Source organism: Mustelus asterias, chromosome 10, assembly GCF_964213995.1.
Source record: "Mustelus asterias chromosome 10, sMusAst1.hap1.1, whole genome shotgun sequence".
In the NCBI taxonomy this organism is placed as follows: Eukaryota; Metazoa; Chordata; class Chondrichthyes; order Carcharhiniformes; family Triakidae; genus Mustelus; species Mustelus asterias.
This window is the reverse complement of record NC_135810.1, coordinates 2141259-2169228: the sequence shown is the minus strand read 5'-3', so window position 1 is coordinate 2169228 and position 27970 is coordinate 2141259. Positions and strand designations below refer to the sequence as shown.

Below are 27970 nucleotides of genomic sequence, written 5' to 3'. Positions count from 1 at the left end.
TCTATTAGTGTCACAAGTAGGTTTACATTAACACTGCAATGAAGTTAGTATGAAAATCCCCTAGTTGCCACACTCCAGCATCTGTTTGGGTACACTGAGGGAGAATTTAGCACAGGCCAATGCACCTAACCAGCATGTCTTTCGGACTGTGGGAGGAAACCGGAGCACCCAGAGGAAACCCACGCAAAACATGGGGAGAATATGCAAACTCCACACACACTGACCCAAGCCAGGACTCGAACCCGGGTCCCTGGCGCTGTGAGGCAGCAGTGCTAAAGTGGATAGTACATCAAATCAGAATGGTTATGGTACAGACGGCCATTCAGCCCATCATGGCTATCTCTCACACACACTGCACATTCATCCACAATACACTTTACATCAGTGGTCAGGAATTTGAATTCATACAAGTTGGTGCCCAAGTAAAATAATATTTCCTTGCAAAATTCCATGGCTACAAACTTACGATTCATTTCATTCCAGAGATTCTCTGTAGAGTAGAAAAAAGGTTTAAAGGAAATTTAATCCACTCGGTAACCAGAGGGGCACAGATTTAAGGTGATTGGCAGAAGAACCAGAGGTGACATGAAATAAAACTTTACAGAGTACCATGCTGTGATCCGGAAGGCGCTGCCCCAATGGATGGTGGAAGCAGATTCAATAGGAACTTCCAGAAAGCAATTGGATTAATACACGAAGGGATGTAAATGTCAGGGGAAAGGGTAAGAGAGTGGGGCTAATTTCAGAGAGCTGGTACCTGGACAATGGGCCAAATGACACCCTCTGATGCTGTAAGATTTGATGATTTAATTTTAAATATATCATTGAGTATCATTTCTTTAAAACACTTTGTAAGAAATTTGGTTGAATGAGGAACAAAGTTTGATTATCGAGAGTGAATTTGAGCCAGAAACCATTGTCGGTGATTCCAATTGCTAAAGGTTGCTGCGAGGTGATCAAACTTCTCCTCTAAGATCTCGTTACAATTGTGTATCATCATCTGCGGCTTTGCCAGCTGACGATGAGGAAGACGACTCGGCCTAGAAAATAATAGTAATGTTTTTAATTTATACATCCAACTCGCACCCAGTCCCATTCAGCCACTCGTCCTGTTGCTAACTGACCTTGGCATCCAATCCATTCACACTTCAACATATCATCCTCGTGTTCAGCTAACTCCATGGCCTCACCTGTCCCCATCTTTAACCTCAACAGTCCTACAACCGTCCAAGGGGGGAGAGGGGGAAGAAAGGGATAGAGGATTTGTTGTTGGGGTGTGAAGATGTGTGAGAGGAGACTCATGTGGAACAGAAACACCAGCAGGGACCAGAAGGGCGCAATTACCTCTTTATGTAAATTCTATGTAATAAAGAAGTTTTTGTTTTATTCTCAGCCTTGTAATATATATCTGACACTTCCTCATTAATAAGGAACACGTTGGTGGATTTCAGTGCAATATTAGGAAGACGATACTTTACGAAACACTGATCGTGACAACTGCAGATGATCACGTGTGAGGGTAATGGTTGGGATTGAAATTCAATCGCTCTGTGTTAAGGAATTGACATAGTCAATGACAGGGTTAAAATGTAATTCAAAATACAACTAGAAGTCTTCTGTGAGAAATACACCTTACCCTCACAGACACAAAGAGAGACAGACAAGACGCTGTGAGAGTGAGGTCCTTCCAGTTATTTTTTAACAGAAGCGCGTTGCTTTATCAAGCATACTTGAACAAAAAACCTCAGAATTAAAACATATATCAGGGTCGTATTCCAAAAGGCAGCAGATCCCTTTTATATTAGAAAATTATGTAAACAGATAGACCTTGGAAATCCGTGAGAAAGTAAAGATCTCTGCAGTTATAGGATTGAGGTCTTGTTAAATATCCCCATAAACTAAGATCAAAACAGTAAAAACTATGTTTTAGACTTTGTACAGCAAGAAGTGTCAGAACACCAAGTTAAAGTCCAACAGGTTTATTTAGAATCATGAGCTTTTGGAGCATAGCTCCTTCATCAGAGGAGCAACGCTCCGAAGGCTCATGATTCCAAATAAACCTGTTAGACTCTAACCTGGTGTAGTGAGACTTCTTACTGTGCCCACCCTAGTCCAACGCTGGCATCACCACCTTACACTTTGTAGGTATAAAATAGTTTAATTGTATAACCTGAGAATGGTATCACCTATTGTGGATGTGGAGTTAGCACCTTTATGAATTTTGAATGGATTAGTTTATCTTATATTTGTTCTTTGTAGTATTCAGAACTATTATTATGGAATCCAAGATTTAAACGTATAATAAATTATCATGTAGTAACCGTTAAAAAGGTTGTAGTCTCAATCTGAAACCTCATAAACATTGCGACACTTAATTAGAGGATTCTATACATTCCCTGAGTGTTATTCTTATAGGAATAACATCTGTTATAATATGCAGTGCATATTTCTTCCTGGGATAAGTTTGGTCTAAAACACCTGGAAGAGAAGTCATTTTACCTTGGACGACATCGTTCATTAGCACAGCTAATTAAGCTCTCGAGATGATTCAGAATTTCTTTTACTTGAGGTTCTAATCCAGCAATAAGTTCAAAAGGAAGATTTACCCTTGCTGCGATAACAGAGCTCAAACAGCTACCCACTGGGGAGAACTCCTTTTCTCTTCCTTCAACCAATGCCACATAATCTTCAACTGTAGTAGACAGATTGGGCTTTGTTTTCACTCTGAATCAAAAGATGGCACCTCTGACAGTGCGGCACTCCCTCATTACTGACCCGCGGCACTCCCTCAGTACTGACCCTCTGACAGTGCGGCACTCCCTCATTACTGACCCGCGGCACTCCCTCAGTACTGACCCTCTGACAGTGCGGCACTCCCTCAGTACTGACCCTCTGACAGTGCAGCACTCCCTCAGTACTGACCCTCTGACAGTGCAGAACTCCCTCAGTACTGACCCTCTGACAGTGCGGCAGTCCCTCAGCACTGACCCTCTGACAGTGCAGCACTCCCTCAGTACTGACCCTCTGACAGTGCAGCACTCCCTCAGCACTGACCCTCTGACAGTGTAGCACTCCCTCAGTACTGACCCTCCGACAGTGTGGCACTTCCTCAGTACTGACCCTCTGACAGTGTAGCACTCCCTCAGTACTGACCGTCTGACAGTGTGGCACACCCTCAGCACTGATCCTCTAACAGTGTAGCACTCTCAGTGCTGACCCTCTGACAGTGCAGCACTCCCTCAGTACTGACCCTCTGACATTGCGGCATTCCCTCAGTACTGACCCTCTGACAGTGCGGCACTCCCTCAGTACTGACCCTCTGACAGTGCGGCACTCCCTCAGTACTGACCCTCTGACATTGCGGCATTCCCTCAGTACTGACCATCTGACAGTGCGGCACTCCCTCAGTACTGACCCTCTGACATTGCGGCATTCCCTCAGTACTGACCCTCTGACAGTGCGGCACTCCCTCAGTACTGACCATCTGACAGTGCGGCATTCCCTCAGTACTGACCCTCTGACATTGCGGCATTCCCTCAGTACTGACCCTCTGACATTGCGGCATTCCCTCAGTACTGACCTTCTAACAGTGCGGCACTCCCTCAGTACTGATCCTCTGACAGTGCAGCACTCCCTCAGTACAGACTCTCTGACAGTGTGGCACTCCCTCAGTACTGACCCTCTGACAGTGCGGTACTCCCTCAGTACTGACTCTCTGACAGTGCGGCACTCCCTCAGTATTGACCCTCTGACAGTGCGGCACTCCCTCAGTACTGACCCTCTGACAGTGTGGCACTCCCTCAGTATTGATCCTCTAACAGCATAGCACTCTCAGTGCTGACCCTCTGACAGTGCAGCACTCCCTCAGTACTGACCCTCTGACAGTGCAGCACTCCCTCAGTACAGACTCTCTGACAGTGTGGCACTCCCTCAGTACTGACCCTCTGACAGTGCGGTACTCCCTCAGTACTGACTCTCTGACAGTGCGGCACTCCCTCAGTACTGACCCTCTGACAGTTCAGCACTCCCTCAGTACTGACCCTCTGACAGTGCAGCACTCCCTCAGTACAGACTCTCTGACAGTGTGGCACTCCCTCAGTACTGACCCTCTGACAGTGCGGTACTCCCTCAGTACTGACTCTCTGACAGTGCGGCACTCCCTCAGTACTGACCCTCTGACAGTTCAGCACTCCCTCAGTACTGACCCTCTGACAGTTCAGCACTCCCTCAGTACTGACCCTCTGACAGCGTGGCACTCCCTCAATACTGATCCTCTGACAGTGCAGCACTCGCTCAGCACTGACCCTCTGACAGTGCAGCACTCCCTCAGTACTGACCCTCTGACAGTGTGGCACTCCCTCAGTACTGGCCCTCTGACAGTGCAGCACTCCCTCAGTACTGACCCTCTGACAGTGCGGCACTTGTTCAGTACTGATCCTCTGACAGTGCGGCACTCCCTCAGTACTGACCCTCTAACAGTCCGGCACTCGTTCAGTATGCGGTGGAGTGTCAGCTGAGATGATGTGCTATAGTGTCTGGGATGATAGTATCTGGATTCGGTGACCTTCATTAACAAACCCAACGGGGAATTCAGGAGAAACCTTTACCCAGAGAGTGGTGAGAATGTGGAACCTGCTCCCACATGGAATGGTTGAGGTGAGTCGTGTGGACAGATTCAACGGAAGCTGGATAAACACATGCTGTAAATACTCTGGCATACTTTGAAACTCGATGTTCCTCCAATCCGGGCCTAATTTTCTTTCAGAATGGTGACTGTGCCTCTCGCTGTCAAAGCCCTAAAGTATGGAATTCCCTCCATAGCTCTTTCCATTGGCGGGTGAAACTAGAACGCCTCAAAATAAGGGGGAGCAGATTTAGGACTGAGTTGAGGAGGAATTTATTCACCCAACGGGTTGTGAATCTGTGGAATTCCCTGCCCAGTGAAGCAGTTGAGGCTTCCTCATTGAATGTTTTTAAGGCAAGGATAGATACATTTTTGATCAGTAAAGGAATTAAGTGTTTTGGTGAGCGGGCAGGTAAGTGGAGCTGAGTCCATGAAGTGATCAGCCATGATCTTATTGAATGGCGGAGCAGGCTCGAGGGGCCAGATAGCCTACTCCTGCTCCTAGTTCTTATGTTCTTACATCTTCAGACAATCCTTAAACCCCACCTCTTTGACCCAGCATTTTAGAGTCCCATCTGTGACAACACTGTGCCTTTAAGAATTGTATTTTATGTCATGTTTCTGCTGAAGGGTGTGTTTATGCTGCAGCTCTGCTTACGGCGCCATTTGCTAACAGCTGGCAGCTCACATGCTGATACTACAGAAGATTAATTGGTCCTAATTATTGGAGTGCTTGTTTTAATCTGGGCTCATGCATTATTGTTATTCTTAGAGTTATTCCCCGGTGTTTCTGAATAGGGTTTGATTAGATCCATTGACAAGATGAAATTCTTGTGTGTGGGGGAGCTAGGCTTGCAAGGAGCAAAAAGCAGACAGTTGCACCTAGAATTTGGAAAAGAGCAGTAGCTCTTTTGCTCTCTTTATCTCTGGAAATTGAAGTCTGGGGACCTACTAGAAAACAGGTATCTCTCTCCAGAGGTCTGGAAGAAGGCAGGAGCTGTTTTCTCCCAATCGCTCACTGAAATTTGACTTGTGTGAAGATCAGTTTTCCTCTGGAGGCTATTGTCTAGCAGTCAGAAGACCGGTTTCTCTCTACATCTTGGGCCAGAAGAGTCAAAATGCTGAAGGACTAAAAATTCACATAAGCCTGTGTGTCTTGCTAACTGATTCTGAAATGGGGTTTACGTCTGTGGGGATATTGCTTAAGTTGGAACTAATTGAAATAGCTCACAGTTAAGAATTATATCTTGTCCTGTTTCAGTATTTCAATTGGTAAAAGTTACTTGAATTCTTTTTGTTATATTTTAACTGTGTTGTTAAATAAAGTTTATTTTGATAAGAGCTTCCTCGTGGCTCAATAGAATCACACCTGGAGAGAAACACCTTATGCTCAGACTAATTCCAAAATCAAAAATAGTTGGGGTGTAGGCTAACTTCATAATCGACCTCGGAGTTTCTGATCTGGTCCCTGTCTTGAAATCTCCTTATGTGAGCAGTGTCAAACTCTGTTTGATTCTGCCCCTGTGTGACAGCCTGGGAGGATCTATTATGTGAAAGGTGCTAGATAAATAAATGTAAGTTGTTGCTAGGGTTGATTGATTTACCCGCTCTCTCCTTTCCAGTGTCGGGCTGGCAGCTACTGGTTCTTGAGTTACTGGCTCCTCAGGCGTGCTTTCCTCTATGATATTCTCGGCAGTACTTTCTGGCTCTGGCGTTGGCTCGGGGATCACGGCTGGAGACGTTGGGCTGTTTGTTCGTTTGAAGTGATCATAATCTTCCTTTCCAATCACCAGCATGTTCAGCTTCACTGTGCTGTTCTTTATTCTTTCCACCAGTTCTTCATGTGTATCTGACTCCACATTGACACCGTTCACTTCGATTAAGATGTCATTCACATCCAAGCCTGCTTCTTCCGCTGCGCTTCCTTTAGCCACCTAGGGCAGAGACAAAGACACCTTTCTTAATACAGCACATTGTTCACATCTAGAGTTAGGGTTGCCAACTCTCCAGGATTGGCCTGGAGTCTCCAGGAATTGAAGATCAAATCTCCAGGACACTGCTGTGCACGACCCCGGGGAAACACCATCAGGACGTCAAAGATTTTTTATAAACCTTTCTCTTTACCAGATATAAAAAATATTGAAAATGGAGAAAAAAGGATGCTGTTTGGCTGCCAGTTAAGCAGCATCTGATTGGGTAAGGAATCTTTGTGCTTTCTGATTGGTGTAGAAAGGCAGTGGGTCACAAGGATGGATGTGTTGACAGACCAATGGTTGGAGTGTGAGGGGGAAAGTCATACAAAAAACAAAGAACAAAGAACAGTACAGCACAGGAAACAGGCCCTTCGGCCCTCCAAGCCTGTGCCGCTCCTTGGTCCAACTAGACCAATCGTTTGTATCCCTCCATTCCCAGGCTGCTCATGTGACTATCCAGGTAAGTCTTAAACGATGTCAGCGTGCCTGCCTCCACCACCCTACTTGGCAGCGCATTCCAGGCCCCCACCACCCTCTGTGTAAAAAACATCCCTCTGATATCTGAGTTATACTTCGCCCCTCTCAGCTTGAGCCCGTGACCCCTTGTGATCGTCACCTCCGACCTGGGAAAAAGCTTCCCACTGTTCACCCTATCTATACCCTTCATAATCTTGTACACCTCTATTAGATCTCCCCTCATTCGCCGTCTTTCCAAGGAGAACAACCCCAGTCTACCCAATCTCTCCTCATAGCTAAGACCCTCCATACCAGGCAACATCCTGGTAAACCTTCTCTGCACTCTCTCTAATGCCTCCACGTCCTTCTGGTAGTGCGGCGACCAGAACTGGACGCAGTACTCCAAATGTGGCCTAACCAGCGTTCTATACAGCTGCATCATCAGACTCCAGCTTTTATACTCTATACCCCGTCCTATAAAGGCAAGCATACCATATGCCGCCTTCACCACCTTCTCCACCTGTGTTGCCACCTTCAAGGATTTGTGGACTTGCACACCTAGGTCCCTCTGTGTTTCTATACTCCTGATGACTCTGCCATTTATTGTATAACTCCTCCCTACATTATTTCTTCCAAAATGCATCACTTCGCATTTATCCGGATTAAACTCCATCTGCCACCTCTCCGCCCAATTTTCCAGCCTATTTATATCCTGCTGTATTGCCCGACAATGCTCTTCGCTATCCGCAATTCCAGCCATCTTCATGTCATCCGCAAACTTGCTGATTACATCAGTTACACCTTCTTCCAAATCATTTATATATATCACAAATAGCAGAGGTCATGTGATGAAACTTCCAGGAATATATCTAATCACAACTGGCAAGCCTATCTAGAACATGCTGCTTGAAGGGGCGATGGAAGCAGATTCCTTGCCAACTGGATATATATGAGCAGGGCTAAGGGGAAAGTGTGGGTGATTGGATAGTTCTTTCAAAGAGTAGACACAGTTGTGATGGGCTGAATGGCCTCCTTCTGTGCGATAGGATTCTCCGTCAGGTCTTAAAAGCAAACAACCTGACTCATCGCCACACATTTTGCATTGCAGTAACTCACCAAGGCTCCTGTGACAGCTCATTTCAAATCTGTGACCTCTACCATCTAGACAGATAAGGACAGCTAAGTGAGAACACCACCACATGGAAGATCCCCTCCAAGCCACTCACCGTCCCGACTTGGAAATATATCGCCAGTCATTTATTGTCGCTGGATCAAAATCCAGGCAGTCCCTCCCTAACAGCACTGTGGGTGTACCTACACCACATGGACTACAGGCTCAGCACTACCTTCTCAAGGACCATTAGGGATGGACAATAAAGGTTGGCCTTGCCAGCGACTCACATTCTATGAAAAATTGAAGAATAAATTTGGACCTCGCCTTGTGTATATCAATTTTTTGTGGCTGTTTGTTTTAGCTTGTCCTTGTATCTTTAACTAACCATCTCAATATTATACTAGTATCGACTCAGGTTAAGAGACCTCACCATTAATTATTGACTGAGGAGTTACACAAATGACCTTCAATTAACCAGAGAAACTATAATTGATCCAAGTCTCTCCAGTCATAGTTTCACTTGTCACATCCATCTATACTGCTGTTGCCCACCCTTCATTTACCTAATGTAGCAATAGTGCAGCCCGTGCCGGGCGGCACGGTAGCACAGTGGTTAGCACTGCTGCCTCTCAGCGCCAGGGTCCCGGGTTCGATTCCCGGCTTGGGTCACTGTCTGTGTGGAGTTTGCACATTCTCCTTGTGTCTGCGTGGGTTTCCTCCGGGTGCTCCGGTTTCCTCCCACAGTCCAAAGATGTGCGGGTTAGGTTAATTGGCCATGCTAAAATTGCCCCTTTGTGTCCTGAGATGCATAAATTAGAGGGATTAGCGGGTAAAATATGTAGGGATATGGGGGTAGGGTCTGGGTGGGATTGTGGTTGGTGCAGACTCGATGGGCTGAATGGCCTCTTTCTGTACTGTAGGGTTTCTATGATTCTATGATTTCATTGGCAGTTCAATACTATGGGATTCCTAATAATATGAAAGGAGCATAAAAAAATCACCTCTCCATGACCTTCAGCCATTGTTAGTTCCTCCACTGTCAATATCATGATGGATTATCATTGACCAGGAGTTTAACTGGATCAGCTATATTGTGGGCGGCATGGTGGCACAGTGATTAGCACTGCTGCCTCTCAATGCCAGGGATCCAGATTCATTTCCAGCCTTGGGTCACTGTCTGTGTGGAGTTTGCACACTCTCCCCGTGTCTATGTGGGTTTCCTCTGGGTGCTCTGGTTTCCTCCCAGCCCAAAGATGTGTAGGTTAGGTGGATAGGCCATGCTAAATTGCCCCTTAGTGTCCCAAGATGTGTAGGTTAGGTGGATTAACCATGGTAAGTAAATGTGTGGGGTTACAGGTATAGGGCAGAGGGCCTGGTGAGATGCTCTTTTGGAGAGTCAGTGCAGACTTGATGGGCCAAATGGCCTGTTTCTGCACAGTTGAGATTCTATGGTTCTAACACTGGCTGCAAGAGCGGGGCAGAGATTCTTTTTCAACCGCACACAAAAACAGAAAACGCTGGAAAATCTCAGCAGGTCTGACAGCATCTGTGGCGAGAGAATAGAGCCATCATAGACACATAGAAACATAGAAGATAGGAGCAGGAGTAGGCCATTCGGCCCTTCGAGCCTGCTCCGCCATTCATCACAATCATGGCTGATCATCCAACTCAATGGCCTAATGTTTTGAGTCTGGATGATCCGTCATCAGATTTTTATTGTTCATTCTGGGATGCGAGCATCTCTGGCTAGTCCAACATAGACCGCTCATCCCCAATTGCCCTTGAGGAGGTGATGGCAAGCTGCCTTCCTGACTGCAGCCGAGTGTCTCGCTCGGCCTCTTCAGAGGGCAGCTGAGAGCCATTCACATTGCTGTGGCTCTGGTATCATTGGTAGGCCAGACCGGGTAAGGACGACAGATTTCCTTCCCTAAAGGACATTAGCAAACCAGGTGGGTTTTTATGATAAACTGGTTATTTGATGGTCACCATTACTGAGGTGAGCTTTTTGTTCCAAATATATTTAATTAATTTATTTTAAACAGCTGGGATTTTAACTCTGGATTACTAATTCCGCAGCATAACCACTATCTATAGAGGGAAATAGAGGGATATGGTCCCCGGAAGGGTAGAGGGTTTTAGTTCAGTCGGGCAGCATGGTCGGTGCAGGCTTGGACAGCCGAAGGGTCTGTTCCTGTGCTGTAATTTTCTTTGTTCTATACCTATTTCTCATGTTGAGTATTCTTTTCTCCACCTGGCCCATCAACAGGAACGTTCAAAAAGGAATATGAAACTCATTGGTTAGCTCATGCAAAGAGCTGGCGCAGACACGATGGGCAAAATGATCTCCTCCCAGTCTGTAAGATTCTATATTCTTACTTTGATCTCACACTGAGTGTTTATACCTGTTTAATAAACTGTCCTTGCACACCCTTGATTGCATTGAGTGTGAAGCCATATCCATCTGGGCCTTTGGTGAGGTGGCACACTTTGGGTCCGTGCTGAGGGCTGTCCGCTGATCTCTGGCTCTCTCGGGACTCCTCATCTTCCATTGGTTGATGCGATTCATAAACCTCCTCCCAGTAACAGATTGGAGAAATGCCAGCCTGTGATTGGACAGGAAGACAGTGATGTAAATGTTCCAACTTAATGTAACCTTCACCTTGAACAACCAGGATGACATTGTTCTTAGCACCATTCTGGAAAGGTCACAGGTTCATAGTTCAGGTTGTTCACATTATACAGTGTTATTGACCCTGGGGGGATATGGGACTGTACAGTGTTACTGACCCTGCGGGTACAGGGCTGATGTGGAGATGCCGGCGTTGGACTGGGGTAAACACAGTAAGAAGTCTCACAACACCAGGTTAAAGTCCAACAGGTTTATTTGTTAGCAAAAGCCACTAGCTTTCGGAACAGGCTGTTCCTTCGTCAGGTGGGTGGGAGTTCTGATCACAAACAGGACACAAAGACACAAACTCAATTTACATGAATAATGATTGGAATGTGAGTCTTTACAGCTAATCTTAAAGCCTTAAAGGTACAGACAATGTGAGTGGAGGGAGCTTTAAGCACAGGTTAAAGAAATGTGTATTATCTCCAGACAGGACAGCTAGTAAGATTTTGCACATCACGACACACGACAGCGCAGAGTCGCTGAGCAGAGACTGATAGCCAGGTTCCGCACACATGAGGACGGCCTCAACCAGGATATTGGGTTCATGTCACACTATCTGTAACCCCCACAACTTGCCTGGATCTGCAAAATCTCACTAACTGTCCTGTCTGGAGACAATACACAGCTCTTTAACCTGTGCTTAATGCTCCCTCCACTCACATTGTCTGTACCTTTAAGACTTTAAGATGAGCTGTAAAGACTCACATTCCAATCATGTTTGCTGTTTATGAGCAGATCTTCCACTCACCTGACGAAGGAGCAGCGCTCCGAAAGCTAGTGGCGTTTGCTACCAAATTAAACCTGTTGGACTTTAACCTGGTGTTGTTAGACTCCTTACTGTGATATGGCACTGTACAGAGTTACTGACCCTGGGGGTATGAGACTGTACAGAGTTACTGACCCTGGGGGTGTGAGACTGTACAGAGTTACTGACCCTAGAAGTAATTGTACTGTACAGTGTTACTGATCTCTACCCATTTATAGAGGTCATTGTTAATTCCTCCTTCTGGTGAGATACCTGCACACCTACATTACAGCATTGCTAACTGTGAGCAGACGGGAGCAGAGACGCTGGCTGATATTCCCAATCTAACTCAGGGTTTGCAAAGGCACTTGTAACGTCTCAACAAGAGGTGGATCAGCAGGTCTGTGCTATGAACTCTCTGTTCATCCTCCCTTAGGAAAGGACACATATTCTTTGCTAAAATTGTTATGGTGCATCAGAATAAAGTCAACTGTGATTAAAACCCCCCCTGTTCTGGAGTTGCAATTTGAGAGAATTCTAGATTCCACTCCTAATGCCGCTCAGCTTTACTCATTTTTGGTTTGCTCCATGTTGATTCATTCACCTACCTTTTTGTAAAGCTCATCTGTTTGATGATCGACAACAAGGAATGTGGTCTTGTTCCCGCAGTTCCTTATCTTCTCAACTAATTCTTCATGATGTAGATGTTCTACCACATCCCCATTCACAGCGACCAGAAGATCACCGTCAAATAGCCCAGCCTTTTCAGCTGGACTGTCTGGATCAATCTCCCTGATGAGGTGACCTAGACATTTACAAAAGGATTGTATCAATAAACCCAACAGTTCCAAGATCACTTCCACCGTGGTGAAGTCTTCAGACTCTTCAAACCTGGAATGACACCTGGGGATAACAATGAGGAACCCGATGGAAACACAGCTTAGATGCAGGGTAAAGGTCCTGAACTTGAACCCAAAGGCTTACTGGAACCTTTACAGCATCTCTGTTTATTCTTCACTATACACACCAGCCAACCTTGTTTCTCTTTGAGAAGATTCTCAATTTCTGATCAGATAGTGACACACTCTGGGGAATGGGTTGAGTTCGCTCAAAGGTGACTCTACATGCCAGAGAGTAAGACACTCATCTTTTGAGTTAAAATGCAGATCACTCGAGGCAAAGGGATCAGGTCCTGTCTACCTAAGTGTTGCAATTGAAATTTCAAAAAAAAGTTTAACAATCACAATTGCTGCTTAACTGTGCAATTATTGGTGAAGGTCAGGTCACTAAAGATTCACAATTATAATAAATAAGGGCAGGAGTGGACCATACAGCTCATCACACCAGCTCTGTCACTCATTAAGATCATAGCTGACATTTTACCATCAACTCAACTTTCACACCCGTTCCCCACATCCCTTCATTCCCTCAGTGGTGCTGGTGATTGGTGAATAGGATTTGATGTGAGTTCAGATACAGACAGGAGAGTTCTGAGTGAGCTAACATTTACAGAGGATGGAAGGTGTAAAGTCAGTGAAGAGAGCATTAGAATAGTCAGGTCTGGAAGGAACAGAGTCTTAAACCATAAACATAACGCATGGCTGATTGTCAACTTTCTGAAACATTCTCCAGGGGGGAGAGAGGTGGTTCTGGGAGTGCAACTATTGCCCCATGGACCCAATCAGGAACAGGAGCAGGAACTATGGCTGATATTATTTTTCCCTTTCTAAGGCAGAGTTTGTCAAGGCCAAGGGCCACCCCGATGATTTCTGGATGCAGAATCCCATTGGTGAGGCCGCCCACCAGGGGTGCAGAATCAGAAACTCAAATCCTTACAAATAACATCCTGCTTTACAATAAATACCCTCTTGTCCTTGTTCAACTCTCAAATAGAAACCGTAGCCTTGAGGTCCTTTGGTTAGCTGCGCTATCCGTGGTTTGTGAGGCAGTCCTTTCACACTTGCCATTGACGCCACAACCTTCGTCATTTTACTTTTGAAATATTTGTCCGCGACCTCATCGGTTAGCAGGAGCATAATCGAGTTCCCCGAGTCTTTCATCTGAATAAGACACAACGCTGTTAAAAATACACAGAAAGCTTATTTCTGCACTGTATGTTTTGATAAGGACCTCCATGTCCAATAGGTCACCTTGTAAATCATTGTCATGTTTCCAGGTTTAACTCAGAAAGTCACTCCTCAGGTAGAGTTTGTGTGTCAGGATTCGAATAATCCATCTTGACAAACAAACATAATCACAATACCATGGTCTCACGCGTCCTCTTAACCTGCAACGTGCCCTAACAGCAACTTCAATGTTACCATCCCAGCAAGCTGCATTTACATAGCACCTTTAACAACAAAATCTCAATGTGCGTCACAGGATTTGGGCGGCACGGTGGCACAGTGGTTAACACTGCTGCCTCACAGTGCCAGGGACCCGGGTTCGATTCCTGGCTTGGGCGACTATCTGTGTGGAGTCTGCACATTCTCCCCATGTCTGCGTGGGTTCCCTCTGGGTGCTTCGGTTTCTTCCCACAGTCCAAAGATGTACAGGTTAGGTTGATTGGCCATGGTAAATTGCTCCTTAATGTTAGGGGGATTAGCAGAGTAAATATGTGGGGTTACAGGGATAGGGCCTGGGTGGGATTGTGGTCAGTGCAGGCTCAATGGGCTGAATGGCCTCTTTCTGCACTGTAGGGATTCTATGATTCTACGATTATCAGTCAAAATTTGACACCAAGAGACATAAGGTGATGTTAGGACAGTCGGCCAGAATCTTGGTCAAAGAAGGAAGTTTTAAGCTGCTTCTTATGCAGTGCGGAGGAGAGTGACAGGTGGAGTGGCAGAGAGGTTCAGAGCTTAGGGCCTTGGCAGTTTGGGAGGCAGATGGTAGCATAACAATAATGTCATGGAGCTAATATTGTAGTGGCCTGAACTAATGCTCTGGGGACATGGGTTCAAATCCCAGCTCCACAGCCGGTGAGATTAATTCAATTAATTAATAAACAACCTGGAAATGAAAAACGATGACCATGAAACTATCATCAATTGTAAAAACCCATCTGGTTCACTAATGTCCTTTAGGGAAGGAAATCTGGCGTCCTTACCCATGTAGTTGACTCTTAACTGCTCTGGAATCTCTCAGAGTCCTTTCACTCATCCTACAGTCTCCTTACAGCTCAGTGTTTTGGAAAAAACTCCTGTTACCCTGCCTAAGGATGTTTGGGGAGGTGGTGTCGTAGTGATATTGTCACTGGACTAGTAGTCCAGAGATCCCCGGCAAGATCTACGGACCCAGGTTCGAATACCATCATGGCAGATGGTGATACTTAAATTCAATAACAATCTGGAATTAAGAATCTACTGATTACCATGAAACCATTGTCGATTGTTGTAAAAACCCATACGACCACTAATGTCCTTTAGGGAAGGAAATCTGCCATCCCTATCTGGTCCGGCCTACATGTGGCTCCAGACCCACAGCAATGTGGTTGACTCTCAACTGCCCTCTGAAATTCATAGGATAGAATAGAATCCCTACAGTGCAGAAGGGGGCCATTCAGCCCATCGAGCCTGCACCGACAACAATCCCACCCAAGCCCTGTCTCCATAACCCCACGTATTTACCCTGCTAATCCCCCTGACACTAAGGAACAATTTAGCATGGCCAATCAACCTACCCGCACATCTTTGGAGTGTGGGAGGAAACAGGAGCACCCGGAGGAAACCCACGTAGACAAGGTGTAAACTGCACACAGACAGTCATCCAAGGCCGGAATTGAACCCGGGCCCCTGACGCTGTGAGGCAGCTGTGCTAACCACTGTGCCACCGTGGAGGTCAGTTAGGGATGGGCAATAAATGCTGGCCCAGCCAGTGACGCCCACATCCCGTCAAATTAATTTTTTTAAAAATACATTGAAGGTGCTTTGTTGTTGCTAAGAGGATTTCATGATACATTTGGGGAATGAGTCAAAGTAAAGTTCATTTATTAGTCACAAGTAGGCTTACGTTCACATTACAATGAAGTTACTGTGAAAATCCCCGCGTCGCCACACTCCGGCGCCGGTTCGGGTTACACTGAGGGAGAGTTTAACACGGCCGATGCACCCGAACCAGTCAGAACTTTGCAGAGTACCTTCGACACCATTTGCTGATGACTGATGTTCTCAACATTTTCCCCATTCAGTTCCACGATTCTGTCGTTGGCTTGAACTCCAGCGTTGAAGGCAGCACCAGCTGGAGTGATCTCTGTCATGAACAGGCCAGGGACTCCTGCAAAAGGAAAGGTTTGACTAAATACTGACCTTAACACATCCCTGGGTTTAATCAGGCAGAAGATCCTGGGGGGGTGTTCACTCCCTGAATGTGTGGATAATGTCCATTTTCCAACATTCACCCACCGCACATCTTAAAATTAACCCTGTAAAATCATACACTTCCCACTTCCTGAATTATTCACCTTTCAGTCAAGTGGCTGGTTATCCCCTCCAAAGTGTGATAACCAGAAATAACCAGGGCGGCACGGTAGCACAGTGGTTAGCACTGCTGCTTCACAGCTCCAGGGACCTGGGTTCGATTCCCGGCTTGGGTCACTGTCTGTGTGGAGTTTGCACATTCTCCTCGTGTCTGCGTGGGTTTCCTCCGGGTGCTCCGGTTTCTTCCCACAGTCCAAAGATGTGCGGGTTAGGTCGATTGGCCATGCTAAAATTGCCCCTTAGTGTTCTGGGATGCGTAGATTAGAGGGATTAGCGGGTAAAATATGTAGGGATATGGGGATAGGGCCTGGGTGGGATTGTGGTCGGTGCAGACTCGATGGGCTGAATGGCCTCTTTCTGTACTGTAGGGTTTCTATGATTCTATGATCTATGTTAATGTTACCAGCCACAGTGTCTCAAGCATCTGTCTATTCTGGGCAGAAACAGTTATTTTTACACAGGAGTGTCCACCTTGTTAAGGTGAGCTCAGCACAAGAACAGATAGAAGTAAAGAACACTGTTCGTATTCTTGAACTTACTAAGTAGTTGGGGTTGCAGTTATTCATGATTGTTATCACAACGCTAACTTAGTGCATCGGCAACAGGCAAATCAAACTCGCTCAAACATCAAGGTCTAAAATTTCTGCATGACACAAGTCAGGAGTGTGATGGAATACTCCCCCCTTGCCCGGATGGGGGCAGCTCCAATAACACTCAAGAAGCTCAACACCATCCAGGACAAAGCAGCCCCGCTTGATTGCTACCCCTTCCACAAGCATCCACTCTCTCCACTATCTAGACACAGTAGTAGATAGTAGATGCACTGCAAGAACTCACCAAGGCTCCTTCGGCAGCACCTTCCAATCCCTTAACCTCTACCATCTAGAAGGACAAGAGCAGCAGATACCTGGGACACCACCACCTGGAGGTTCCCCTCCAAGTCACTCACCATCCTGACCTGGAAATATATCGGCCGTTCCTTCACTGTCACTGACTCAAAATCCTGGAACTCCTTCCCTCACAGCACTGTGGATGTACCTACACCACATGGACTGCTGCAAGAGGCCAGCTCACCACCACCTTCTTCTCAAAGGCAATTAGGAATGGGCAATGAAAGCGAGCCTAACCAGCAATGCTTACATCACAATAGTGATTTTTTGAATCATTTATTTCAGACCTCAGCTGTTCAGTAAAAGCATGGCTGATCTACACTGAGTCCACTTTTCTGCCCTTTCCCATATCCTTGAATTCCATTCATGTCCAAAAATTTATTGATCCCCAGCTGAACAAATGCAATGACTGACCATCCACTGCTCTTTTCGGTAGAGAATTCCAAAGTTTCACTCATGAGTCTGTGGAACTCTTCCCTAGGAGAGCAGCAGAAGCAGGGGGTCATTGAATATTTTTAAGGCAGGGGTTGATGGATTCTTGACTAACGAGAGCAGCAAAGAGTATCAGGAGTAGAGGAGTTGAGGCTAAAATCAGGTCAGCCATGATGTCATTGAATGGTGGAGCAGCCTTGAGGGCCTAAATGCTCTCCTCCTGCTCCTAACTCATGATTTGATACGTTAGTGTGTTTGCCCTAAATGACCAACCCCTTACTCTGAGACCATGGCACCAGGTTCTGGACTCTCCAGCCAGAGGAAACACCCACTTAGCATCTATTGCTAAGAAATTGACATGTTTCGATAAGATTCTTCTAATCTCAAGAGACAATCGACCAATTCTATTCAATCTCTCCTCATGAAGCATCCCAAGAATCAATCGACCACACCATAGTTTCACCCCTCTCTAAGGCAGGTATATCCCTTCTTAGCTAAGAGAACTATTCCTCCAGATGTGGTCTTGCCAAAGCCCTACATATCTGCAGCAAGATTTTTACAAGCTCTTTTCAGTAAAGGTGAACACACAGTTTGCCTTTTTCAATCAGTACACACAAAGTTATTTAAAAGCTTTACCTTCGATGGTCTTCAGTGAAAATCCAAAGCTCGAAGTCTGTTTCACCAGGTAGCACAGTTTAGGCTGTGGTGTTTTTCCACTGACTCCGTTCATCACAGGCTGGACTGGACTGGCAGTGGTTCCACTCAACTGGGATATATTCACGCCTTGCTTCTTGGCTTGTGTGTAAGACGCGTCATCCAATATCAGAAGTTTGACAGAATTGCCGGACATTTTAATCAGGTCGACCACCTGGAACAGAGAGTGAGAGTGTGGAATGTGGAGTTATCCACTTTCCCTATAAAACCATGTGATAGAAACCAATTACTGACAGGTAACCAATGAATTAGTTTACATCCTCCACCATACCCGTGCTAACTCTTTGAAAGAATTATCCAATGTGTCTGACTCCCCCGCTTTTTCCCCAAAGCCTTGAAAAAATCCTTTTCAAACAGTTATCCAATTCCGTTTTGAAAGTAATGACTGAATCGGCATCCTTTCCAGATCACAACAACTCAGAGAAACATAGAAACTAGAAGCAGGAGGAGGCCATTCAGCCCTTCGAGCCTGCTCCACCATTCATCCTGATCATTGCTGATCATCGAATTCAATACCCCGATCCCCCCCTTCCCCCAAATATCCCTCGGTCCCTTTAGCCCCAAGAGCTATATCTAATTTCTTCTTGAAATCAGACAACGTTTTGGCTTCAACTACACTCCGTGGGAGTGAACTCGCTGCGTTAAAAAAAGCAGCATCTCCTCCTCTGGTTTCTTTTGTCAATTTTTCTTCAATCTGTGTCCCTCGGGTGACTGGCCCTCCTGCCACTAGAAACAGTTCCTCTTGTTTTTATTCAGTTGCGGGATTGGGCATTGATAGCGAGTGGCTGGTGGATGGAAATGACTGTGACAGTGGGCAGTGGGATTGGTGGAGATGGTGAATGGACAATGGAATTGTGTAAGCAGCTGATCTCTGATGACGAATATCGATTTGCAACTTAATGCTTATTGTCCAGATCGACACAATCACAAAGAGAAATAAACCATTATTTCGCTGTGAGTAGAAACTTTTGTTGTTTCTCTTCTCTCCAACTCCCTATAATTTGTTGAAGAAAAGCTTCGGACCAGTGTGTTGCTCACAAGCAGGTCTATCAATGCTGTTTAATTACCACAGTGTTATTGTGAACATGAGGCCCAGAAAGGATGTATTTCCTTCAAGAAAGCAGGTGCCAACACTTTTCATTCTGCTTCTGTTCTTTTATTCCTTACCCCCTGAGCTGCCTTGACTGTTTCACAACATTGCCTCGAAAATGCACCTGTCGTTTCAGGAAACACCTGTACCTGAGTTAGGAACCTAGCAGGAGGCCTTTAAGCCCCTCAGCGTTGAAACTCATCTAGATCATGGCTGCCCATCTACCTCAGCGCCATTTCCTGTGCTTTCCCCCAAGTCTCTTGATGTCATTCGTATCCAGAAATCGATTGATTTCACACTCAGTGACTGAGCCTCCACAGCTCTCTAGGGGAGAGAATTCCAAAGATTCACCATCCTCTGAGTGAAGAAATTCCTCCTCATCTCAGTCCCAAATAACCGGCCCCTTATTCTGAGATTGTGTCCCATGGTCTAAACCCACCCCCCCCTTAGTCAGGGGGTAACATCCTTCCTGCTTCTACTCTGTCTAGTCCCTTAAAAATATTGAAATTGGCAAGTTAAATTGAACCCTATCATGTAAAATTCCACAGCATCCTACATGTGATATTCTTACCAATCACTTGTTTATTTACAGTGATGCCTGAACGCTGTTCAGTGGCTGCAGAGTGCATGTCAGTCCCGAGTCTTTCGACTGCTGGCCTGAGTGGAGCCTCGTGGTTGCTCTTTCCCTGTTGAGCAAGCCTCCACTCGCTCAATTAGGGAGCTCTTGTTCAACGAGGCTCACATAGCGACCTATTGACCATCTGCCACACGACCATCATAACACGAAGAACAAACTATTTTTCAACATTTCATTCAGCAAGAATCACAATGAGAAGACTTTCTTCTTATTGTGATTCACAGAAATCCTAGTTGCATGCGGCATGGTGGCACAGTGGTTAGCACTGCTGCCTCACAGTGCCAGGGACCTGGGTTCAATTCTCGGCTTGGGTCACTGTCTGTGCAGAGTTTGCACATTCTCCCCGTGTCTGCGTGGGTTTCCTCCGGGTGCCCCGGTTTCCTCCCACACTCCAAAGATGTGCGGGTTAGGTTGATTGGCTATGCCAAATTGCCCCCTAGTGTCAAGGGGATTAGCAGGGTAAATATGTGGGGTTATGGGGATAGGGCCTGGGTGGATTGTGGTTGGTGCAGACTCGATGGGCTGAATGGCCTCCTTCTGCACCGTAGGGATTCTATGATTCTATGTATATGTGTGTGTACAACTGGGGTATGTTAACAATAAGCCGGTTGTATGTGCAGCTCACACCTGATGATGTTCCTCACTATCCACAAAATCTGCGTTGACCCTAATGACTCGATCACCGTCTCGCAGTCCGACATCGTCAGCTGGACCTCCTGTCACCACAGAGCGGACCAAGTGCCCCTCAATATCCTTCTCTATCCTCAGGAAGAAACCAAAGCTTTCACCCTCCTTCCTGGAGAGTTTGCAAAGCCGGGGTTGAATGCCAGCTGCCATCCCTTCAGCGTTTCAGAGACCTGAAATGATCAAACACATGTCAGTAATGGGTCAGATTGTGAACTGGCTGCTCTCAAATCCATGGATATTTCGGTTGGTATCTAAGGTTCAGCTTCTTCAACAAAAGCCACTGGCAATCAGCCAAAGGGTCGTTAAACTTTTAACGCAGGTTATGTCAAGCACAACTCGAGTTTCTGTAAGCGTTGTGCCAGTTTTTTAAAGATCATACAGCAAATCAGCCCTGCCCATGAGAATGGCCATGTCCCCTTGATGGGTGAATCCCCTTGATGGGTTTCTGCCAATTGTACCTGTCCACACGCATTCCGGAGGCTCCTTATATAAAGCGTTTCTTAAGCATAAATGCCATAAGAGGCACTTATTTAAAACTCTTAAATGTTAAAAATGTACTTAATTTGCTAAGAAACTGAGTGGTGCATACCAATAAAATGAATATGTTTATAATTTTTAGAGTTATATTTCAGATATTTTAAATCAGATTATTCACAGTTCCTGGACTTATTTTCACATTCATCCACCTTCAGCTGCGTTAATTAAACTGCACCAAATTACTACTTTAATCTATCAAGCAATATTTTACAGAGCAAAGAGGAATAGATATTTTTACTCCAAACTCCCGCTGCTGTTTGTGTTGGTTGGTGGAAGCTCTCACGTTTGTGATTACGCCAGTGAGTCTGAGCAGAAGGATTCATTTGAAAAGCTCGCTCAGTTTGGAGCGAGTTTTGTTCCCGGATTTCTGACTGCCCCCAGTGAATTTCTGCTGTTAAGATTGTGAATGGGGCATGTGAACAACTGTCAAGAGTTGAATGACAATGTGTTGGATGAGATTCCAGAGTCAATGGTCTGAATGTTTCAGCCAGGATTTTTGGAGTGTGGGGGTGGTGTTTGGGGGGTGTTTGCAGGGGGGTATTGGGGGTGGGAGTTGGGGAAGGGCAGCACTTCAATGGCATGGGAGCCAATTGGCACTCCACACTCTTGAGATAGTTGAGATAGTGTGTGGTGAGAATTCCACTGGGAATACTCCTGTTCCGCCAACCAAAAAACTACAGTGAACAAGGAGGAGAATCAAAGAACAAAGATCAAAGAAAATTACAGCACAGGGACAGGCCCTTCAGCCCTCCCAGCATGCAGCGATCATGCTGCCCGACTGAACTAAAACTCCAACCCTTCCGGGGACCATATCCCTCTATTTCCATCCTATTCATGTATTTTTCAAGACGCCCCTTAAAAGTCACTACCGTATCCTCTTCCACTACCTCCCCCGGCAACGAGTTCCAGGCATCCACCACCCTCTGTGTAAAAAATCTGCCTCATACATCTCCTTTAAACCTTGCCCCTCGCACCTTAAACCTATGTCCCCTAGTAATTGACTCTTCCACCCTGGGAAAAAGCTTCTGACTATCCACTCTGTCCATGCCCCTCATAATCTTGTAGACTTCTATCAGGTTGTCCCTCAACCTCCGTCGTTCCAGTGAGAACAAACCAAGTTTCTCCAACCTCTCCTCATAGCTAATGCCCTCCATACCAGGCAACATCCTGGTAAATCTTTTCTGTCCCCTCTCCAAAGCCTCCACATCCTTCTGGTAGTGTGGCGACCAGAATTGAACACAATATTCCAAGTGCGGCCTAACTAAGGTTCTATAAAGCTGCAACATGACTTGCCAATTTTTAAACTCAATACCCCGATCGATGAAGGCAAGCATGCCGTATGCCTTCTTGACTACCTTCTCCACCTGTGTTGTCACTGTCAGTGACCTGTGTACTTGTACACTCAGATCCCGCTGCTTATCAATACTCTTCAGGGTTCTGCGATTTACTATATAAATTCCTGAGGAAGTTCATTCCATTTCTTTAACATCTACCTGTGTGTGTTACAAATCTTGGGGCAGAAATTTCCTTCTCCATCCTGATACACTGGGCTATGGCCTGAAATGGTTCCACACCAAAGCTCCACATGAGGTCAAGCAGACCTCAGCTAGTTCCCAGGAAAGGAATTTGGGGGGAGAAGTATTTCAGAGCTGAGGTTTCTTGTGGAGCTGGTATTATTTCTCACACACTCATTCAAGCAGCAACAATGGAGCAAAGGTCTGTTTCTTTAGTGTTCCACGCAGCGCAAGTCCAGGAATTCTGCTGACAGCGATTTCTGTTGAGCATTGCTGAACTTTCCGCCTGTGTTGATGATTAACTTGGCTTCTTCGACAATGATTACCCCGTGTGGAAGGTTGTGTGGCTGTGTGCAGTTGGACTCGCACAGGGGGGGATAATCAGTGCAGCTCACAGAACACCACTGGGGGCAACGCAGAGCAGCCAGGCCAGGAATCCAGACCAGCTGGTCATGCAGCAAACTAAAGCTCATTCTGCCGCCCATATCCTAATTCACAGCGAGTCCTATTCACCTGTCACCCCCTGCACTCACTCACCTATATTGGCCCCCAGTCCTGAAACAGCTCAATTTTAAAAATTCCCCTTCTTGTTTTCAAATCCCTCCATGGTCTCACTCCTCCCTACCTAACCTCCTCCAGCCCTGCAACCCTCCGAGATTCTGTACTCTGCCAAGTCTTGCACACTCCAGATTTTCATGGCTCCACCACTGGTGGTCGTGCCTTCAGCTGCTTGGACCCTGAGCTCCGGAATTCCCTCCCGGAACGTCTCTGTAGCTCTAGCACTCTAAACGTTGCTCCTTAAAATCTGCCTCTTTGACCAGGCTTTTGATCACCTGCCCTAACATGACTCCTTTGAAGTGTTGTGGGATGTTTTACCACACTAAAGGTGCTGTACAAATGGGAGTTGTTTTGCTGTAAGTATGCATACTCCATTGCATTGCACACCCACTGGGGTAAGATGGATACAGAACTGGCTTGGGCACAGAAAGCAGAGAGTAGCAGTGGAAGGGTACTTTTCTAACTGGAGGTCTGTGACAAGCGGTGTTCCACAAGGATCAGTGTTGGGGCCTCTGTTGTTTGTAATATATATAAATGATTTGGAGGAAAATGTAGGTGGTCTGATTAGTAAATTTGCAGATGATACAAAAATTGGGGGAGTAGCGGATAGTGAGGAGGATTGTCAGAGGATACAGCAGGATATAAATCAGCTGGAGACCCGGGCCGAAAGATGGCAGCTGGAATTTAACCCGAACAAATGTGAGGTGATGCGATTTGAAAGGTCTACTGCAGAAGGAAGGTATACAGTAAATGGTAGAACCCTTAGAAATATTAGCATACAGAGGGATCTAAGCGTGCAAATCCACAGTTCCCTGAAGGTGGCAACTCAGATGGACAAGGTGGTGAAGAAGGCATTAGGTATGCTGGCTTTCATAGGTCGGGGCGTTGAATATAGGAATTGGAAAATCATATTGCAGCTGTCTTAGACTTTGGTTAGGCCGCATTTGGACTATTTTGTACAATTCTGGTCGTCACACTACCGAAAGAATGTTGATGCATTGGAAAGGGTGCAGAAGAGATTTACCAGGATGTTGCCTGGTTTGGAGGATATGGACTATGAAGAAAGGTTGAACAAACTTGGATTGTTTTCATTGGAGTGTCGGAGGATGAGGGGGGGACCCGATAGAGGTTTACAAGATTATGACAGGCTTGGATAGAGTGGATAGTTAGAGTCTTTTGCCCAGGGTCAAAGGGTCAATTATTCGGGGGCATAGGTTGAAAGTGAGTGGGGGAAAGTCTAAAAGAGATGTAAGGGGCAGGTTTTTCACACAGAGGGTGGTGAATGCCTGGAACACACTGCTGGAGGAGGTGGTGGAAGCAGATTCTATAACATCATTCAAGAGGCATATGGATAGATACATGAATAGGCAGGGAATAGAGGGATATGGACCAGGTAGAGACTAGAAAATATTAGATTAGAGAGGCATCTGTGTTGGCACAGACTTGGTGGGCCGAAGGGTCTGTCCCTGTGCTGTGCAGTTCTTTGTTCTACCTTGATTAGTGATTTACTGAGCTTCTAATTGCAACCGTCATGTCTTTCGACACCTTAGGCATTCTGAAGAAGAGTCATATTAGACCTGAAACATTGGCCCTATTCTCTCTCCACAGATGCTGCCAGACCTGCTGAGATTTTTCCAGCACTTGCTCCTTTTCAGTTTCAATATTTTGTTATTATTATTATGCACCTTGTGCTTTATTGGATGTTGGGTAGAATGTACTTCAATCTGTCCCTGGTTAATTGAATAAATATTGTTTTAGCTACTTACACTCATAAAGGTGCCAGCCTGGGGAGCTGAACATTGCTCCCAATCCACACTTAGGGTTTGCCAATGATTTCCCAAAGTTTGCTTACCGCTGCCAACTGTCCCACCCCCACAGTCCTGTCACTGGCTGGTTGCTCACCCAATGTAACATCCTTCCCACAGCCAATTGGCATGTGAACAGACTCGTTATCTGATTGAACGATGTTTGGTTTACCTGTCAAATTGCATTCCATTTCTTCCCATTTCCAATAACAGAGAGCAGAAGGGGGTCAAACAAAGTGAATAAAAATGCAGCTTTATTTAAACCCTGCTCCTGTAGTGCCCTGGGGATCAGCCTGTGGACAATAGGACTCCGCACTGAGCCCCTCACGTAGTCGCTGAGGAATGAAGACTCTTATCCATGGACAGAGAAGCTGCATTCGAGTCGAGGCCAAACCTGACCCCCCCCAGCAGCACCCAGTAGCCTGACATCGTGACCTCCTGAACAGCTGGGGGTGTACAACAACAACCTGCATTCATTTAGCATCTTTAAGGTTGCAAAATATCCCCATGTGTTTGACAGGAACAATAATCAAATGAAGTTTTTGGACACCCGATTCACATAAGGAGGTGCCCGGACAGGTGTAGAATAGGAAAGGTGAGTCCAAGAGCGGATAGTGAGAGGGGGAGAACTTCAGAGCTTGGGACACAGGCAGCTGGCAAAATGCAGGTCTTTGCCTGTCAGGAAGTTTGGGGTCCAAACCCATGCACCCCAACTGTCGCCCTGATCATGCAGTCAGATCTTACAACACCGACTGCCCCCCCCACCCTGCCCCACAAAACCCCCCTGAATAAGGGGGCAAATCTGCTTCAAAAACATTATGTTAACTCCCGGCTGGATGTTGGCATGGTGTAGGCTGAAGCCATTCTCAAAATATAAATCTCTGCTGGTTCTCTTTCCTCTCACCTCTGACAAATTGTCATCTAGACTCAAAACATTAGCTCTATTCTCTCCCCACAGATGCTGTCAGACCTGCTGAGATTTTCCAGCATTTTCTGTTTTTGTTGTGAAGGTCCTGCCCCCTTGTTCTGCACTCCCCCCAGGAGAGGAGACTGTTTCTCTCTATCAACCCTCTTGAAGGTAACAGTCTGTTGCACCAAGTGAGGTGAGGTTGTTTGGTCTCCGTGTATTCTTACCCATGCCATCACCCTGACAAGAATTAAAATTATTATTGAATCGTCTTAAATTAGATCACCCCTTAACTTTCTACGCTGGAGGGAGTACAGGCTTGGTCTTTGTCCTTGGGGTCCAGGCAGCGACCCCAAGGACATCAGCATAGAGTGAGATAATTATTCTCAGTGTGTCTAAAAGACGGAAAAACTTTGCATTTAGATAGCACCTCTTTATGCAGGGCCAGGAGTGCTACCAAAGAACCACAGTTAACACCGAAAGCTTTTAATGCAAGGGTGTGTGGATCACCTAATTATAGAATTAGAGAATAGTTACAGCACAGAAAGAGGCCACTCAGTCCGTCATATCTGCCCTGCCTCTCCAAATGAGCATTACAATGGCCCTACGTTGACATACCTAAAGTCATTAATTATACATTCTACATTTGGTGATCATCCCCCATCTGCAACCTAGATTTTGGGAAGTAAATGATCAGACCTAAATCAAAGCTGTGTTAAATTAGAACCAGGATAAATAGTCTGTTACTGGAATGAACCCGTTCCGATAACAAAATGTTTTCACTGAGAATTCCAGGCTGCCAGCTTTGCTTAAATTGTGGAAATTCCCAGGAAGTGTCGAATTGGTAATGAAAAGTTATTTACCTGCTTATTCGATTAAATCAGGTTACTCGATTGCAGCCGAAACTTGGAGAGCAGTGGAATTCCAGAGACAGGTTAGCAATGTGATCAGCGATTCAGACACAGGGGTGTCAGAGACATTGATTACTTTACAGCTGACAATCAAATTCAAGTCATATCTCTATCCAAAATTAATACAGGTAAAGTACGGGAGAAAAGTGCTTACCAAACTCCGGCTGGTTCAGTTCCAAGAGAATCTCTGAATGCTCTTCTTTGGTGCAATCTACACCTATGGACTTTGATCAAGGGTTAGTTAAAAGGTTGAACAATTCAAAGGGACTGGAGAATATAAGCAGGACGTCAATAACATTCCCTATTTTATTATGTCCAAACAATTGATTCAATGTGTCTGTTTCCATAAAGACATAAGTCACAAAATCCCCTTTCCCAACGGAATGCCGGTTTAGGGAATTCTGGCAGCAATGGGACTTTACCAATTAACATAGCCTCACCACTTAGTCAGGAGACTGGGTGGCACGGTGGCACAGTGATTAGCACTGCTGCCTCACAACGCCAGGGACCTGTGTTCGATTCCCGGCTTGGGTGACTGTGTGGAGTTTGCACATTCTCCCCGTGTCTGCGTGAGTTTCCTCCGGGTGATCCAGTTTCCTCTCACAGTCCAAAGATGTGCGGGTTAGGTTGATTGGCCATGCCGAATTGCCCCATAGTGTCCCAGCGGGGTAAACGTGTGGGATTATGGGGATCAGGCCTGGGGTGGGACGGTTGTCGCTGCAGACTCGATGGGCTAAATGGCCTCTATCTGTACTGCAGGATTTCTATATAAACCTTGTTACCATTTGGGTGATAAGAGATTGTGTTGTTCTTGGTTAACAAGGTTTATTTTGCAGGGACAGTCAATGTGTTGAAGGGTTTTGTTGAAGATGTTTTAGGTAGCTTAACACTGTGGAGAGGGAGAAGAAGCATCAGGCAGATGGGGGGATATTTGTGAGGATAGACAGTGAAGCATTCCATAGTGATTGGAGGGCAGTTATGGGAAATGGGGATGGGGTAGTCGGGGGGGAGTTGCTGGGGATGTAGGAAGACGTACTGTTGGTACTGGGACCCAGGACAGAGTAAGGGAAATGCTGAAGGGGAAACTTACCTGAGTAGTCCTGGTGTGATCATGAAACCTCTTCCTGCAGTGTTCTTGGATACACGGAGGCTGGCATTGATTTGCTCTTCCACCTCATTCTAAACCTGTCTGGGCACTGCTCTGATCTCCATAGTAAGACGTCA

The 27970-nt window shown here is 46.0% G+C and overlaps 1 protein-coding gene across 3 annotated transcripts; it reads right to left on the bottom strand.

Moving 5' to 3' along the window:
- Window positions 1-119: 119 nt before the first annotated feature.
- pdzk1 (PDZ domain containing 1) lies at window positions 120-27970 on the bottom strand. 3 transcript variants are annotated; one of them, XM_078221490.1, is made up of 9 exons: window positions 26901-26955; window positions 20455-20684; window positions 18023-18254; window positions 15725-15861; window positions 13451-13646; window positions 12195-12391; window positions 10570-10770; window positions 6229-6558; window positions 120-1040 (listed from the first exon to the last, which is right to left on the bottom strand). In XM_078221490.1, exons 2-9 carry the CDS (start codon window positions 20662-20664, stop codon window positions 981-983), a joined length of 1563 nt encoding a protein of 520 aa, XP_078077616.1. In that variant the 5' UTR covers window positions 20665-20684; window positions 26901-26955; the 3' UTR covers window positions 120-980. The 3 variants fall into 3 exon arrangements, with proteins under 3 accessions (XP_078077616.1, XP_078077614.1, XP_078077617.1); XM_078221488.1 differs by lacking the exon at window positions 26901-26955 and adding an exon at window positions 27837-27970 and having other exon boundaries at window positions 854-1040; XM_078221491.1 differs by lacking the exon at window positions 26901-26955 and adding an exon at window positions 26699-26822 and having other exon boundaries at window positions 854-1040.

Bases quoted from the DNA above. Each gene is read 5' to 3' on its own strand.
- pdzk1 (XM_078221488.1), bottom strand. From the start codon at position 20,664: ATGGCAGCTGGCATTCAACCCCGGCTTTGCAAACTCTCCAGGAAGGAG. The intron at 10,771-12,194 runs GTAGGTGAATGA...GTCCAATCACAG, and splicing joins CAGATGAGCTTTACAAAAAG to GCTGGCATTTCTCCAATCTG. The intron at 1,041-6,228 runs GTAAATCAATCA...ATTATTTTCTAG, and splicing joins CACTGGAAAGGAGAGAGCGG to GCCGAGTCGTCTTCCTCATC.